Genomic DNA, 18,640 nt, shown 5'->3' on the forward strand with positions numbered 1-18,640 from the left:
ATTCGAGCCACTCCGGCCTGACACCTGGCGAGCACTTAGCTCGGCTTGGCGGGGGGCGGGGGGGGGGCCGTCCTCGGAAGCCCCACATCGAGGGCTCTGTTGGCGGTGGTGGATGCAGAGGCTGCTGCCGGTGCGTATCCCTCTCCGCACTTCGCGGAGCTGCGGGGCCGGCGGGGACAGGCGGCCGGAGGACGCCTCCAATCACCGCCGGGCGCCGCGCCCGCCACGCCCGCGGCGCAGGGAAATAAGAAGTGAGCGCCAGGCGCGCAGGGAAAGCAAGAGCTCAGGCTGCGCTCCTTAGAGTCGGCAATTCGCGCTCAGGGCCCCGGCAACCGTGCGGCCATGGACCGGTCGCGGGCCATCGGCACCTTCGTGGTGTGGGACTATGTGGTGTTCGCCGGGATGCTGCTCATCTCCGCCGTCATCGGCATTTACTATGCCTTCGCGGGGAAGAGCCGGCAGACTTCCAAGGACTTCCTGATGGGCGGCCGCAGAATGACCGCTGTGCCGGTGGCGCTGTCCCTCACCGCCAGCTTCATGTCTGCAGTCACCGTCCTGGGCACCCCCACCGAGGTGTACCGTTTCGGAGCCATATTCATCCTCTTTGGCTTCACCTACCTCCTTGTGGTGGTTATCAGCGCGGAGGTCTACCTCCCGGTGTTCTATAAACTGGGAATTACCAGCACCTACGAGGTAAAGGGTGAGGTGGTGGGCCAGGGAGGAGCGAGGGGAGAACTTGTCAGGAGCCTGAAGGGATTTTCCAGGCGGCAGACCCACCACCGAGATGAAACCTCTCCGGGTGCCGGTCCACCTCGCCCCCTCCATCCCCTTTGGGGAAGAGGCGTCCTGTAAAGGAGACGAAAGTCTTGGGCCTTAACTCTCGTCCAACGTAAATGGAATGATGTGGACGTGTGCTCCCTAAGGCCCTTTCTGCTTTAACATCTCTGATTCCGAGTCAAGAAGAAAGATTTTAAAACTTTTTATCTTCTCCTCCTCCTCCAAATCAGTCGCGTGTTCCAGGTGCTCAGGCTCAGCTCACTTTCCCAGGATAGTTGGGGAGACATTATGCTCCCCCTTTTGCCTCGCCACACAACACATTTTCCAAAGAGAGGCAGGTGCTCCAGTTAAGTTGCTCCATCTCTTGTCCCAGTGCTTGCTTTTGAGGTCAGATTCTGCCACTTACTAGCTGGATAACCTCGGGTGAGTTAGTTAACCTTTTGCGCCTACTTCTTCATCTCAAAACGAAAATAATGATACCACCTACCTCACCCAGCTGTTGGGAGGATTAAAAGTTGTGATGCAAGTGTAGCATTTAAAATAGTGTCTGGTACAGGGTCAGTGCTGACTAAATATTGGCTAGAAGTACTGGTGTGGTGGTGGTAGAGGTGGTTATTTTGGGATCACGAGGAAAATTTGTCTGTGAAGTTCTTAAACGGCTCCCCCTTCTCTATGGAAAGATGCTTAAGGGAAACTGTCTTTCCCATTGCACAGGCCCATTGGTTATAGGTTTTCTCAAGCCGTTTGCAGGATAGGACGTTGTAACGGTGCTGAATCTTTGGTTTAGTTTAGAATGTTTGATTTTATTAATTATTTTAAAAACATTTTATTTATTTATTTTTAGAGAGAGGGGAAAAGCGGGAGAAAGAGAGGGAGAGAAACATCTTTGTGAGTGAGAAACATGAGTGGGTTGCCTCTTGTACACGCCCTGACTATGGACCAAACCTGTAACCGAGGCACGTGCCCTGAGCGGGAATCAAACTGGCGACCTTTTGGTTTGCAGGACAAAGCCCAACTCACTGAGCCATACCAGTCAGGCCTGGTTTGGTTTAAAGAGCTGTTGAATGGGAGTGTAGGGGGAGGGGAAAAGCTCAGGGACTGATGGGGTCCAGTTCAGTGCCCTCAGTGGTCCCTTTTACCCAGGCACTAACCCGTGAGCCACATACACAGACTTACAGAAGTTTCCTCTCTAATAGGCCGTTATCCGGAGGACTCCGGGCCTCCTTCTCAGCAGCTCCCTCTGTCCTTGAACTTATGTAGTGTTTGCTCCAATCCAGAGTCACTGGAAGTTGGTTTCCTAGTAAAGCTGGTTTAACTGGTGCTGTGGACAGGGTCCCAGTGGCACAGTAAGTGCTAGTGACAAATTGTGTGGGTTCTAATGATGTCATCCAGGGCAAGGCACCCTTGGGACAGCATTGCCCTCCTCTGGTCATTGTGTTTGGGGGCATTCAAGTCATCATCCTAGAAGTGAGCAGGATGGAATTTCTGTTTTGCGCAAAGGTAACAAACTGGCTGCCCCAGGCCAAACTCAATCTTCAGTCGTGTTTTCCCCCACACACTTATAGTGTTTGGAAAAAAAAAACAAACCCAACTTAGCGCTTAATGATGGTGGAAGTCAAATAAAATTCCAGATCTGGTTTGTTTTGAAAGCCCCAAATGCTGGTGACACTGAGCCCGCATCCCAAGAGGCGACAGGAACACCAATTTACAGTCATTTCTATCACTCCCTAGTTCTATGTTGAGGACTCATCAATGCATTTGCGTGTTACTTTCTTGTGCTAGAGAAATCTTTATTGGCATTTATGTCTTTATCAAAAATGCAAAAGGAAAAATGAAGAGAGGTAAAGGGAGTTATTGTTTCAACAGAAGGGTGAGAACACACTTCGTAGTGGATGTGAGGAATATTACAACACATTGATATATGAACACCTGGCTGATACCACTCACCTCACGTATGTTACCTGATGGGACCTGTAGGCATTTGAGTCTGTGAGCTCTGCTTGTGTAGTTAACCAATTCCAAAACTTAGGAGTTTGAAGAATCTGGCAAGAGGACTTCAGTTCTCACAGATGAATGCTGCACTCATACTCACTGACCCGTGCCTCTGCAGGACAGCAACTTAGCCCAACCAGAAACAGATTTCCCACACATTTCCAGAGTGGTGGAGGCTGTTAGCAGGGTTCCAGTGAGCACTGCAAAGAAACAAACAAACAAACAAACAAACAAACAAAAAACTAACATTTACTGAATGTTTAATACATGCTGAGCACTGCCTGCATGTTTTACATATATTATCAAACTCAGTCCTTAAAACAGTCCTTATAAGGGAGGTGCTATGAGAGAGCACTGTTCTGCAGACAAAGAGGCTCAGAGCAACTTAAGCTTCATAGGAGAGTGTGAAGCAGAGTAGGTGCCTGCCTAAAGGCTGCGCAGTGGGGCATGTTGGCTGCTTCTGGAGGCTCTAGTGAGTCTTCGAGAGGAATATTTTGTTTTATGGTGAGAGGTGGAGCCACACATTCTGAATAAGAAGTCTCAAGTATAAAATCTCTCCCTCTTTCCAGTTTGGTAGCTAAAATCAGCTGTTCAGAAGCATTTTTGATATCTACCTATCACTGTCTTCAAAGTATAGTCCTGATAGTAGTTAGCAACTTCCAGACCCACAGATAAAAAGTATAGAGCAGGAATGTGATTTCCTCATCAATTCTTCATTATTTACAGATCCAGCGAAATCTATGTTTAAACTGAATTGTCCAGACTTTTTTTTAAAAAAAATAATTCAGTCGAAGTTTTAGTGTCTCTAAATTATTCAAAGTTCCAAGGACTATGGCAGATCTTGGTTAATTAGAGGCACCTACTGTTACTCTCTAGTTTCATCTAGAAATCCTAGAGCTATTTTCTGAGCCTACTTCTCAGTGACTTGAGCTTCTGGAAGGTCTGCAGGTACTTATTTAGCAGCCCAGTAGCCAGCAATAGCTGAGACAGTGATAGACTTCTTGGTTCTATCTTGAATTGGTTTTGTGTGAGCTTAAGTCCGTAGGTTTGCCTGGATCCAGCTGATTTTGCGGGGGCGGGGAGAGGGGGAACTTTATTGAACCAAGTTACTTGCTTCAACTTGCTATATACATTCAATTATTAGGTTGCAATGCTGGGGTTCTCTCTGAGCCCCGGTGTCCTCATGCGCTTATACTTAGTACCTGCTCATGGAGTTGTTGAGAGGACAGTATACAAAGCAAATACTTTATAAATGTTAGCTGTGATTATGGAGCAAAAATACCCTTCCCCCCGCCCCTTGATTATTACCTAATGTTAGCTTTTTCTTCTTTTTTTCTGCTATATGAAAAGACTATCGTTGTCCATATTAAAATTCTCTCTACATGTAGTAATAATATTTAAGTTAAAGAATGTCTTGGATTCCAGCTTCCTTCTGGCTCTGAAATTCTAGGATTCTAACTCTATAATACATTCTCATGTATAATATAGGAGATAGCAGACTACATTATGAGATATAACAGATGTCAAGGAGAGTAGGAAGAACGGCAAGGGTGTTGGTTGTGAACGGAAATTGACTTTGGTTGATTTAAGTTAAAAACATCATTAGAAGGATGTGGGAGTAGCTCATACAAGAGAGAGAAAAGCTGAGCAGACTGAAAAGACAGAAGCCAAGGCAGCCTCTCAGGCCACCCTGTTGGAATCAGCCTGCTCCTGCTCCGATCGTTTTCTGTCTTCATATCTTGCCTCTTAAGATTCAATCAAGCCACTGAGAAGGGAAGCCAATTGGCTGAGCGTGGGTCATGTGACCACTCCTTGGTCAGAATAGGCGGGGCACCTTGATTGACAGTTCTATCACAATTGCCTGCAGTGGGAAAGGATTGATTCCCTAAGTGAAGCAGGGGAACTGTATGAAGTAGGTACCAAGAGCAACGGTAAAACAATACTTTTCTTATGCTAAAAATGCAGAAAATAATTTCATTTATATGACATCTTGGAAAAGGCAAAACTAGGGACAGAGAATAGATCAGTTGATTGCCAAGATTGATGGGTGGGGGCAGAGTTTGATGACAAAAAAGCAACATGAGGGAGTTTTCTGGGGGTTAGGGAGCTGTTCTGCATGTGTTAAAACTCATTGAACTGTACTCTAAAACGAGAGTCAATTTTGCTGTGTGTAAATAAAAATAATAGTAAAATAGAAATAGAGAATACAAATTACTTATGAAGTTTAAATTTCTAACTCCTTCTTAAGTTGCTGATTTACAAAAAAGAAAAAGAAAAAAAGGCGTGTCCAGACATTTTACATATTAACCATTTTTCCCTTTTTTTGGAAACAGTATTTAGAACTTCGATTTAACAAATATGTTCGTCTCTGTGGAACAATCGTCTACATTATTCAAACAGTAAGTAGCTCTCCATTAGTTTATTTTACCTTTTGTCACCTAAAATGTTTTCAGTCAGGGCATCTGGGCCAAGTGTTTTTGGTAAACACATAAAGGATAAAAAAGAGATGTTGAAAATAGGAGGAAACAAAAAGGAAAAATGCTCGTCACTACACAGCATTAATCCTTAAGATCACCGAACAGTGTTTTAACAAATGAATTTCCTCATGGGAAAACAATGATTTAAGTGAACGTTAAATGTTATATTGATCAAGCAACAGTTATGTTGTTTTAGGAAATATGCTGTTCCTTAGCCCCCCTCCCCACCAAAGTGACAGTAAAGGGCATTGTTGAGATGACAAAGATTTTTGAAAGAGCTCTAGTAGCTGAGAACAGGACTTTTAACAAAGGGAAAACAAGTTACATGTTTCACAGTAGTTTTGCAATATGTTAAATAATAGGTTTGAAAAAAATTAGTTGAGGTAGGAAGACATAAGGAAACAATTTTCTTTGAAAGCATACTTTAAAAAAATGGATCTGTTCTCCCTTTTAAAAACTGAGCCTTCAGACCCAATTAAAGCAGCCACTGGGGGTAAAACAATAGAGCCATACATTCTGGGGGTGTTTTTAAAGCCAAGCACACAATTCATAATTTGAGAATATGCCAAGCATAGATTTACTGTTTGGCACAATGGAAAGCAAAGACTTGCCAAGCAGTCGGTGCCAGAGAGGCTTTCCACCCTTCATTCAGGCTTTTGGAGGCTCCCCGTGATTATTGCCACAGGAGTTACATCTGTCTTCCTTTTGGCAGCCAAGTACTTTAGGGATGGTTTTGATAATGGAAGCCTAGAAAGAAGTTTTCATTCTTATCTTTATTTCATTCTTATCTAAATGCCTAAACAATAGCATTTCTCCAATCAACAGCTACCTAAGCATTTGCTATAGCATGACAGAACACCTTTGTAAATTATGTAGCTCAACTCCATTTTATATCTTTGTGAATTACATTACTTAAATTATATCAGTCCTTAACACTTGCAGCATGAAAGGAAGGAGCCATTTGGGGTCTGGTAGACATTCTGACATAGGGCTGAGGCCTGTAGCTTGTATTTGCTAACAGTTCAGACCCTCTCTGGATCATTGTTAGAGATGCCAACAGAAATGAAAAGTGGTCACTAGTGTTAAGGTGGCCTGTGGTCACATTTCAAATCTGCTTGAACAGAATAATTACTGGAAAGCTAGTTCATTCTTACAAAAAAGAGGGGAGCTTTAGCATCTCCCATACGAAGGACTTACTTTCAACACTACATGATAAAGTTCTTTTCCTAAGATGGTTCTTTTCATTTTTGTATAGAGTAATCATAGAGTCAGCTTCTGTGATGTATTTGAAATATCAAGTGCAATGGAAATGATATTTGAGAAAAAAACCTTATTTATCTTATTCACTACTGCACCCCAGACTAATAAGTATTTATTACATGTATGAATGAACAAAATAAATAATATAAAAAAGGTGGAATGCAGTTTTGGTTGGCTTTCATGAGTTTTTAGAGCAAATTTACATTTTTGTTTAATTAATGGCCATGCAGACTTTTACAAATCAGTTTTTAAAATTTTCACTGTTTTCCTAATTAATTATGCAGTGATTAACAATAGTTTGAAGGCATATGACTGAGGGATCATCCACTTTTAAATTTATATTCTTTCTTTCTAATTGTTTCAGACATAGGAAAACTGATTTCTAGCTTGAGTTGGGGGGTCAGTGGCTGTCTACACTAGCACCACATGAAAAGTCCGTATTTTTACACAAAATGGTCGTAAAAGATTTTTATAACCTATGACTATACCACACATGGAAAAGGGGAATTAACTTTACTAAGTAATATTTTCAAGTTATGAACACATTTTATTAAGTATATCAAACTGTTGTTTTAATTTACAATTGAATTTGTAGAAAAATATTCATATTATATTTTATAACTCATATCATTCACTTGGTCTTCTTTTTTCCCTCTAGGTTCTGTATACTGGAATTGTTATTTATGCCCCTGCCCTGGCTTTGAATCAAGGTACATTTTAGAGTTATCAATTATGTTACGTTCGGGGTTCACTTTTAATAGACTTTATTTTCTGGGGAGATGGAGGAATGCTTCCAAAAACCTGCGTCAGCTAGAGGCAGGAAAGGTGGGTTCAGCATCTACACTAGCAGTTTCTTTGAATTCCTGAATCCAGAGTTCCAAAAGGGTTCATTAGTAGGACAGACCTCACTAAGCAAGCGCGTCCCGGGGAGGTGCTGAACAGCCATTCACCATTCCTTCAGAAGGGGCGCCCTCTATAGTCAGAATCATGAATGACTGCACTTCTCTCCTTTGTGGCTGCAAACTGGAGTCCATCTCCAAGATGCTTTTTCCTGTTGTTTGGCTCAGTTATGTTCTAACACCTGGCAGGGAAAGACGCTTTTCTTCTCCCCATTTCTATTGTGGTCCAAAAAGCAAAATAAATAGATTTGTGTGATTTGACTATTGCTACTAGTAAAAGGACAGATGACTATAGGGCCCTTAGAAACAAATGGACAAAGGTTGTGCTGATCAACACATTACTACACTCTCTAGCTTTAGGCAGATAATAGCTGTGAAACCGGGATAATTTACTGAGGCACAGGTTTATGTCAGTTATAATCTCAAAAGGCTTCAGGGAAACTCTATATCCTTAATTCTTATCAATCAGAAGGGAGTTTACCTCTAAAACTTCCTGGTGAAATGGACAAATGGACTCTGTGATGGGAGGAATATGGTGCAATCCCTGGAGTTAATATAAAATGAAAAAAAATACCTTGCTAACTCCACACTTTAATTTTTCTTATTTCATTATAGATTGATAGTAGTTATCACCCAATTTTATGAAGTGCGGCGGTCTCATTGCAAACAACTCCATTATGTAATGTGCTCTTGACTTCTGAATGTTAGGCATGTTCCATGTCAATAGTACCAACATCATGAATGAATCATATGTAAAAAAACTGAGCTATAAACTTCATAAGTTACCTATTGACTGTAAGTGTTAGTGAAGATTTTGTCTTTAGGGTTTTAAAGTGCGGTTTTAATGTGCAGTTCTAGGAGAAAGAGAGCAGTACCTTCACCAAACATTCTGTTTTTTTCAGTTTATTGAGAAACTCCTTTGGAATAAATGAGAACCCAAGGGACTGCATTTTGACCCCTTGAATATCAATTGTCTGCTTCATAGTGACCGAGGTGGTAGTCACAAGAATAGACATATTACTTACTGTGTAACAGTACTCAGTAGAAACTTGTTTAACTGAATTGGAACTTCATCACTTTAAAACATTAACATTAATGTCTCATTTTTGTCCAGCAGGAGCCTCATTAAGTTGTCTCTTGGAACCACTTGATGTGATTACAATAGTGTTTAATAGCTACCTTGTTTTCTGGAAGAGCAAGATGTTTCAGTTTTACCTAGTAAATTTCCTGGCACCTGTCCTGGTATCAGTTATTCTTTTTGAGGGGAAATTGTATTTACAGACCACAATCTAAATATTAGAGGTATTCATTGCTACTGAGTTGGTCATTTATTCTAGGTCTTTTTAGTGGACAGAACTGGGGGATGTATATTAAAGAAAAAAATAAAAAAAGAGTTCATGCTAATTTCTCCAATTTTTGAATTCAAATTTGGGAGTACAGTTTCTTTGCCTAACTAATTTGATTTTATATTTTGTCTCTTATTTTATGCTGAAACTCTTGTTTTTTTTTTAAAAAAAAAGAATAGTAACAAGATTATTTTCTTTATGCAAATATATGTGTAGACATATACTGTTTTCTCAAGCTGGGCTGCAGATTGGATCCACCTGGGGAATTTTTAAAAACTGCTAATGCCTGGCTTTCAGTCCTTGTGATTCTGAATTAATTGGCTTCTTGAGTGGCAGAGTCATTGGGATTTTAAAATTCTTCTCTGGTACCTTTAATGTACAAAGTTGAGAACTACTAATGTAATAGTTTTCAATTAACAATTTCAACATTTTTACTAATAATATGATAACCAAAAACAATTAAAATTTATTACTCTGAAGTTTTTTCCCTTAGGGTGTATCCCAATAGGGATGTCTATTAAATTATTGTGTATTAAAGTCTCTTGACATATTTAATTTCTCTGTGATTATATCACAAATTTGATATACACCTAAGTTAATTTATTTCATTTTGCTTTTGATTTTTAGGAGTTTTTTAATTTAATTTTATAATGAAGTAGAACGTTTACATGGTTCCAAAGTCCAGTCTACAAAATAAAATATGTTTAGAGAAACCTAATTTACATCACAGTCTCTCCTACCCTGTTCCCCCTCCCCACAGGTAACTTTATTCCTGTTTTTTAATTTATCCTTCTTTTTTAAAAAAATATTTACACTTTTTTAAAGATAATTTTTAGAGAAGCTTTATGTTTCATCAAAATTGAGAGTAAGGTACAGAGATTTTCAGTATACCTTCCGCCCCCATACATGCCTAGCTTCCTCCATTATCAATATCATTCACCAGAGTGGTACATCTGTTACCAAGAATGAATCTACATTGTCACGTCATGATCACTCAAAGTCCACATTTACCTTAGAGTTCACTCTCGGTCTGTACCTTCTGTGGGTTTGGGCAAATGTGTAATGACATACATTCATCATCACATCATACAGAGTATTTTTACTGCCCTAAAAATTCTCTGTGCTCTGGCTATTCTTTCCCCCCGTCCTCTGGCAAGCACTATTCTTTCTATAGTTTTGCCTTTTCCAGAAAGCGTATAGTTGGAATCATGCAGTATGTAGTCTTTTCAGATTGGCTTCTATTATTAATTAGTAATATGCTTTTAAAGTTCCCACATGTTGCCCTGGCCAGGTAGCTCAGTTGGTTAGAGCATCGCCTGGTACACCAAGTCTACAGGTTCGATCCAAGTCAGGGCACATACAAGAAGCAACCAATGAGTGCATAAATAAGTGGAACAACAAGTTGATGTCTCCCCCGCCCCGCTGCCTCCTGCTCCCTCTCCCTCAAATAAAAAACTTTCCTTCATGTTACTTTGTGGCTTAAAAACTTATTTCTTTTTAGTGTTGAATAATATTCCATTGTATGGATTTTCCACAATTTAATTATCCACCCCCCTCCTTAAGGACATCTCAGTTGTTTTCAAGTAGTGGAAGCTCAGAAGAAAGCTGCTGTAAACATATGTGTGTAGGTTTTTGTGTGGGCATAGTTTTCAACTCTTTTGGGTAAATACCAAGGAGCATGATTGCTAGATTGTGTAGTAAGAGTATAGTTTTATAAGAAACTGCCAAACTGTCTTTAAAAATGGCCACTACTTTTGACTATTTTACATTTTCACCAGCAATATATGAAAGAATTCTGTTGCTCCATATCCTCATCAGCATTTGGTATTGTCAGTATTCCACATTTTGACCATTCTGTTAGGTGTGTACTGGTATCTTGTTATTTTAATTTGTATTTCCCTGATCACATATCATGTGGAGGATTTTTTTCATATGTTTATATATGTTTATTTTCCATCTATGTATCTTCTTTGGCGAGGTGTTTGTTAAAATCTTTGCGCTATTTTTGAATTGGGTTGTTTTCTTAACATTAACTTTTAAGAGGTTTTCTTTTTGTACATTTTTGATAACAGGTTTTTTTTGTACAATTTTCTCCCAGTCTGTGGCTTATCTTCTAATTCTTGTGATACTGTATTTTTTTTAAGAGAAGATACTTTTAATTTTAATGTAATAAAGTCTAACTGATCAACTATTTCTGTAGTGGATTGTGTCTTTGGTGTTGTATTTATATCCTAGGTATCTATTTATATCCTAGGTATCTTTTTTTTTCCTTTGTTATATTCTAGGAACTTAATAATTTTGCATTCTACAGTTAAGCCTATGAGCCATCTTGGTTTAATTTTAGTGAAGGGTGGAAGATCTGTATCTGGAGTTACGTTTATTTGCCTGTGATATCTAACTGTTCCTCACCATTTATTGATGAAACTGTCTTTACCCCTTGGTAAAGAGAGTAGCAGAGTTGCCTTTGCTACTCGGCCAAAGATCACTTGACTGTACTTATGAGGTTTGTTTCTGAGTTCTCTTTTCTTTTCTACCAATCTACTTGTCTATTCTTTTGCCAATGCCACACTACCTTGATTACTGTAACTTTATAGTAAGCCTTCAGGTAGAGTCAGTTTTCCAACTTGGTTCTTCTCCTTCAATATTGTGTTGGCAATTCAGAGACTTTTGCCTCTCCTCATAAACTTCAGAATCAGTTTTTTGATTCTACACAGTTTGTAGTTATAAACAAAATAACTTGCTGGTACTTTGGTTAGGATTGCATTGAATTTATAGATGAAACTGGGAAGAACTCAGATCTTAACAGTAATCAGTCTTTCTATCCATAAACATGGAATATTTTTCCACTTATTTAGTTCTTTCATTTTATTCATCAGAGTTTTGTCGTTTCCCTCGTATAGATCTTGCATATATTTTGTTATATTGATAGCTAAGTATTTTATTTTGGGGTGCTAATATAACTAGTAATGTGTTTTTTAAAGTTTAAAAACAATTTTAATGAAAAATTAACTTCATAAACATGAGTAAATTTCATTCTTTGAAAATTATGATTCGACTTTTGGCCTCCTGAGCAGCACCATGGAGGTTGGCAAGAACAAACAAGCACTTTATGAAAGGCAGCAAAGAGGGAGCCAAGATGAAAGTGGTTGATCCATTTTCTAAGAAATTGGTGTGGTGTGAAAGCACCAGCAAAATTCCACTTGTTTATCTTTGGTATAGAGGAAAGCAATTGACTTCTGTCTGTATATTAACTTGTATCCTGCAACCATGTAATAATTCCTTATTAGTTTCAGGAGATGTTTTATTGATTCTTTCGGATTTCCTATGTAGATGATCATGTCATCTGTGAACAACGAGGGTTTTATTTCTTTCTTCCCAATCTGTAGACCTTTTATGTCTTTTTCTTGCTTTATTGTATTAGCAAGGAATTTCAGTATGATGTTGAAACGGAGTGTTGAGAGGAGATTTCTTTGCCTTGTACCCAATCTTAGTGGGAAAGCTTCCATTTTCTCCCCATTAATTACGATGTTTGTTAGCTGTAGGTTTTTTTGTAGATAATCTTTATCAAGCTGAGAAATTTCCCCTCTATTTCTAGTTTATTGAGAGTCTTTATCATGTATGGGTGTTGGATTTTGTCAAATGCTTCTGCATTTATTAATATGATCATGTAATATTCTTTTTTAAAGCCTATTGATATAATAAATTTCATTAATTGATTTTCAGATACTGAACCAGCCTTGCATATGTGGAATAAATCCCACTTGGTCATAGTGTATAATTCTTTTTACACTTTTATGATTTGATTCACTGATATTTTGTTGAGGATTTTTGCATCTCTGTTCTTAAGAGTATTGGTCTCTAGTTTTCTTTTCTTGTAATGTCTTTTCCTGGTTTTGATAGTAGGGTAATGCTGGCCTCATAGAATGAGTTAGGAAGTATTTCCTGTCTCTCTCCTCTGAAAGCCATTGTAGAGAGTTGGTATAATTTTTATCTTAAATGTTTGCTAGGATTCACCAGTGAACCCATCTGAGCTGAAGCTTTTTATTTTGGAAGATAATTAATTCAATTTCTTTAATAGATATAGGTCTATGCAGATCACCTATTTCTTCTTGAGTGAATTGCAACAAATTACGTCTTTTGAGGAATTCATTCATTATCAAATATGTGGCCATAGATTCATCCTTCTATTTTATAAAATATAATATGCCCCTCCGCTACTTAGATAAATGGTAGAAAATTAGATAGGCTTTTCTCTATCTTAGTCTCATTTTAGTAATATGCACAACTTGTCTTTCAAGGACTGGTAGGACAATGTGTTTATTTGAACCATGATGATGAATACCCTTGGTCTTCATTGAATAGCTACTTCATGTTATGAAGCAGTTTCTTAGCTTAATTACAATCTAAATGTTTTTCAGATATTTAATTTAGCCAATTATGGGTCTATGTATGTTATCTGAGGCTAGAGACCAGCTCTATTTAACTCATCAAATAGAATTTTAAACTCCAATTTTTTTAGTATACCTTATGAGATTTGGGTCTAGTTTTAGGTAAAAGGGTACCCAATAAAGGATAGAGCTTCCCCCTGATGTTTTGAGAAGCACTTTTATTATGCATATTTCACGGTTATACATGTGTTTCCTTTCTTCAACAGTCACAGGATTTGATCTGTGGGGCGCAGTAGTGGCTACAGGGGTCGTCTGCACATTCTACTGTACACTGGTATGTCAACAACATTATTTCTCCCTTCACTCTATACGCTTGCTTTGCAAAATTGAAAATTCCAGTAGTTGCATGCTGCAATCTGGGTTGTTCACACCTACTCTCTTATCTCCCACAGTATACATTTTTGTAATGAATATTCAGCCTGGGGTAAATGACAGAATTCTTTGGTCCTTTTTAGAACATTAACCATAACTGAAAATGTTTTCTTTCACCTGAACCATGCAATGGTCCCTAATCTTGTCTTCCTTATGGTTGCCAAGTTATTATATAGCTGTGTTTATGTTATTCCTCAGGCTAGAAACCTGAGATAACTTCTCACATCTTTAGGGACAGGCACAATATTTAAGGACTAGTTTGGCTTGAGTACTGATACTCCCAGTGGATCCTGGCCCTTAGGCTTTAATCTAGGCTTTAACCTTTTAATTACTGAGTCTTTTAGGTGGAGTGGTGTCAAAGTCAAAGGGACTGGAGGGGGATACTCAGGAATTTTGTGGCAGTGGCTAATTCAAAACTATTTTAGTATTCCAACAATTGGGATGACCTTCTGTGTGCATGCTGTTTGAAGACCAGCCCTGCCTATAGGATAAAATCTATGATATTGCTGTTTACCATTTTACTCTGAATATTTTTCCCAACAGTCTCCCCATACCACTCCACTTTCCTCCAAAATATATATTTAGCTATACTCAATATACCACATACTTTGACCTCTCTATGCTTTTGCCCATGTTGTTTTCTCTGCTGGGAGGACCTTCTGTCTCTGCCTCTTGTATGTTTGAAGGTTTGGCTTAAACATCACCTTTTCTTGATGGCTTTCCCAGCCTATCTCCCTTAAGTGCACTTCTTGGTCAAGATCCATGTATTCAATAAGTTTGTACAGCAGAATGTATAAGCATGAAGGTGCTTAATAATGTCTGACAGAAGCATTAATCCTAATACACTTTCCCCTCAAAGGGCGGTCTTAAGGCAGTTATCTGGACGGATGTTTTCCAAGTTGGAATCATGTTGGCTGGGTTTCTGTGTGTGATTATACAAGCCTCAGTGGTTCAAGGTGGAATCAGCACTATTATAAATGATGCCTCTAAAGGTGGAAGATTAAACTTCTGGAAGTAAGTTGCTATTTACGTCTTGATTAGTACAATATTTTTGTTTGTTTGTTTTTCTGCAAAAATCACTTTATTGAAATAGTTAGTTTACATTAGGAAAAAACCCCACAAAGGATGTAATACAGAAATTTGAAACTGGCAAGTAAATGTGTAAGGACTTTTCACCAGGTCTCTAAAAGGTTAAAGCAGTCAGGTGTACTCAGCTACATGATACCTAGGATGGTGCTTCCTCCTGAGAAGGGACTGATAGCATAAGAGTATTTTCTTTCAGACAGTAAAGTCTGGACTAGGTTGAAGAGAGGGGTACGGTGGTAAAGGAAGGGATAGTGGAGAAATAAGAAAAGAAACCTCTTATGAGAAAAGCACTAAAAGACCATGATTCATTTTGACAGTTCCATGTTTCAAGTAGCCTGGAGAACTTTACATAGGCATATGTAAATATGTAAGCTGCATTATATCCTATTATATATTATTTCAAGAGAATTGCCTAGAAAAGTTATGGCTGATACCTCAAGCGTTAGTATGGCACATGCTATAATGTGTGTTAAACAGCTGTCCAGTTTTCCTAGAGAAAGATTACTGGAGAAACTAGCTATTTCACCACAAATGTGTCATCCAATTTAAAAGGATATTTAAATCACCTTTTCCGTTTGGGTCATCAGTGTCATTCTTGTACTTCATATTCAGTGTGGAGAAGGGCTTATTTTGCATGGAGCAGCTTATTTGCTCTTTACGTAGCTCCATTTTGAGACAGGCAGGCTGACATTATTTTAAGAGGAAAAAGATTATTGTGCTCTTGGTGACTCTCTTCTGGCTTTCTGAAAGTAGGCACTAATGTTTGAGGAGAGCATTCTCATAAATTGAACAGGGTCATTGCGTTAATTTGCAGGGATGTATTTCAGAGAATCGACTTCAGTTGTTTTCGATATTTCTTTTTCCTTTTACCCCAAGATTCACATTCCAAGGGAGGGAGCCTCCAATTGGCCCAACTTGGCCACGACTGCATCACTTAGCTAGGGCAGAGCCGGACATTTTTATTGACAGCCACTTAGACTTTTTAATGGAGAAGTGGTATTTTCCTGGGACAGACCTGGGTCACTGTTACCTGAAGGGAGGAATGACACCAAGAAGCAGTGGCCACTCAGGAGAACTTGACTGCTCCTACATCTCTTCCTAGTAGGCGAGGCTGAGGGGAGAGGATGTGAAACCGGTCATTTTTCTGCAAAGACAACTGTCACTTTATAAAAAAGGATAAACATTGCCACGTTGAAATGATAACTCACATATCAGTAAGAGATTCTAAAAAGTAAAAGATTAGCCATTTTTATGAGCTTTACTTTGAAGGTTGCCAACCAATTAAGCAATGATGAAATACCTTACTGACTATCCCTTGTTATGCAGCTTTGCTTTAAGAATATGTGGGCAAGAGATCTGCTATGGTTGAGACAAACAAAGAGAAGGATTTTTGTCTTGGTATTTTCTGTACAGTCTGTAGTTGCACATGTATTCTGTGTGTAGCCTAAAATCTCTGTGTTGGGTAGTTCTGAAGCTTCTGTTGCCTCACATAGCTCACTGAATGTGTTTGGCTTTTGACTTCCATTAGCTAATATAATAGGTACTTTCCCTGTGGGAGAAAAAGTCAACACCCTTGAAACTCTTCGACTTTGATATTAAATGTTAGAATATGGAATAGATGTTCTAATCTTTTTATAGGAATGCCAGAATATACACAAAATTGGAACATTTTACTCAACTGATTGGAAACATTTTCAGAATTGTATAATGTTCAGAAAGTTTCCATGAAAGCTAGTTTTGAAGAAATTTTTAAAGCTTCTGTTGTGTATCAGAGATGAACAGAATCATTCCCCCAAGGTGATACATTAAGGGTTAAAAGATGTATTAAATGTGGAAGTTGAGCTTTCCTTGTAACAATATTCGGTACATATCATAAAGTGACTTCGAACTTTTAGTATTTAGCTTGTGTACGCAGCATTTAAAGAAAGCACAATTATTGCGACATAGTAGTTTTAGAACATGAAAACTTTTACACTATTAATTGACTGAATTCTTATGCTTGAATATCAATTATAACTGTGTACATGTGCTAAGAGAGGAATTATACACACAAGATGTGTCAATTTTGTGTTCATTTCAGTACTCTATCTGTTGCTGCCATGTACTTAGGTGCCCTTCTCTTTCTTTCTTAGCTTCATGCTCTTCTCTGATTACAACATGGAAGACTGGTTTAAATTACTTCCTATAGCCATGGGAGAATAATTTGTATAAATGCTCAGAATTATTAGAATGTTCATTTTTTTTCCCAATCCCATCTAGAATTCCCAACTCTCTGAAAGTATCAATTTTATTTCACTGAACTTAAGTTAGGAATATTTCTACCTTTTACAATTACTTAATAAATTTGTACCTATGTATGTGTATATATTTATATTAGTATTCCTTGTTTGCTTCCAAAAATACTCTGGGGCGATTTCTGTAGTTTTTTCTCCCAATAGTTCTGATTTGTTTTCTTTCTGTTTTCATTTAGTTTTAATCCTAATCCTTTGCAAAGACACACGTTCTGGACAATTCTTATAGGAGGGACCTTCACTTGGACCAGCCTGTATGGTGTCAACCAATCCCAAGTACAGAGATATATTTCCTGTAAAAATAGATTCCAGGCAAAACTGTAAGCCAAACTATGGTATATGTATCCTTAATAACAATTGATTATCTTTATGGAAAATCTTTCATAAGTCAAGCTTAAGTTTGCTTAAGTCTATGTTTTATGTCATGAAATTCCAACAGATACATGAAAGGATGGAGTAGAACAAAGTGGTACTGTATGTTTTACCTAAGATATTTAAATACTTATATGAATTATTAAGGAAAAGAAATCTTATTAAATAAAAAGGCATTTATTGTGCATCTGTTTGTACAAGGATATATGGGGAAATTACAAATTATGGCTCTTGTCATCAAGTAACTTAGCAGCAAATTAGGAAAATATATTCAAGTAAAATACTCTAATACTCAAGTAATATACTCAAGTAAAATACTATACTCTAGTGAAATAACACTAGAGAGGTACAACAGTTCCATGAAACACAATCACAATAGAGGAAATGTTTCAGAGCAACCTAGATGTGCTGGTATATTTTATTGTCAGACAGTCATGGGTTTAAAACTCTGCTCTAATATTTGCTACTTGAGTGATCCTGGGCAAGTTACTTAGTCTCTCTGAACTTCAGTTTCTAAACTTGTAAAAGGAGCATGAGAAATATTATACGTCTCATGGGAGGTGTTGTAAAATGCTGTGTTCAATACACAGATGGTAGGGGTCTATCAAATGTGAATTCCTTTTCCCACTTCAAATCATGGGATGTGAATCCTGGTTGAGAGACTCCTGTCAACCAGGCAGATCCTAAAGAAGGATCACATGTGGGAAGAGTGGGAGCGCCTTCCAGGTAGGCAGAGTGATTTGGACAAAGCACAGAAATCAGAAGGACAACACCATCGGAGAACTCCCGAGCCCATTAGCTTGAACAAAAAGTACGAACAGTGGCCGGTTCTTTCTCAGGAGGCCTCAGATAAGCTTGGTGACTGCCACTTCCCACATTGACAGATGAGGCCGACTCAGCCCACAGGTGTTTAGGGGCTTAAAAACTCTACATAGGTTGATTAAGAGTATCAGAGTGATTGGGATGGGACAAGGAGTGGCAATTCTATTTCTGGTCTAATGAAAACATGAAAATACTGTGATGTCACATGTCAGATCTCAATATATTGAGAGTAGGTTGGTTTAGACATTGTCTTTGACAAAATTCCATAATAAAAAATCTGTATGAATGTGAGTACAATACCTGGATAGGCAATCCCCCAAAAGTGGGCTTAAGAGTTGTGGTATTTTAAGGAACTTTGAATGAAGGTAACTTATATATCCAGTAATCCACCTGACTTTAAATCTATACTAGGACTGATGCATTTGCCAAAGTATTAATAATTGTGCACATGCTCTTCTATTTTGTTGGGAACATGAAGCTCACAAAGCCCACTTTTGT

The 18,640-nt window shown here is 38.4% G+C and overlaps 1 protein-coding gene across 1 annotated transcript in view; it reads left to right on the plus strand.

Annotated features, from left to right (window-relative positions):
- Positions 1–342: 342 nt before the first annotated feature.
- SLC5A8 (solute carrier family 5 member 8) overlaps positions 343–18,640 on the plus strand; it is a 38,611-nt gene continuing 20,313 nt past the window's right edge. The window contains exons 1-6 of the mRNA XM_054574470.1: positions 343–693; positions 5,103–5,168; positions 7,165–7,216; positions 13,406–13,473; positions 14,431–14,585; positions 17,128–17,268. Coding sequence (XP_054430445.1) covers positions 343–693; positions 5,103–5,168; positions 7,165–7,216; positions 13,406–13,473; positions 14,431–14,585; positions 17,128–17,268 — 833 coding nt within the window. The remainder of the gene's footprint in view (positions 694–5,102; positions 5,169–7,164; positions 7,217–13,405; positions 13,474–14,430; positions 14,586–17,127; positions 17,269–18,640) is intronic.

This window comes from Pteronotus mesoamericanus, unplaced genomic scaffold (genome assembly GCF_021234165.1).
Source record: "Pteronotus mesoamericanus isolate MK-2021 breed Mesoamerican mustached bat unplaced genomic scaffold, CSHL_Meso_final contig_263, whole genome shotgun sequence".
Taxonomy (NCBI): Eukaryota; Metazoa; Chordata; class Mammalia; order Chiroptera; family Mormoopidae; genus Pteronotus; species Pteronotus mesoamericanus.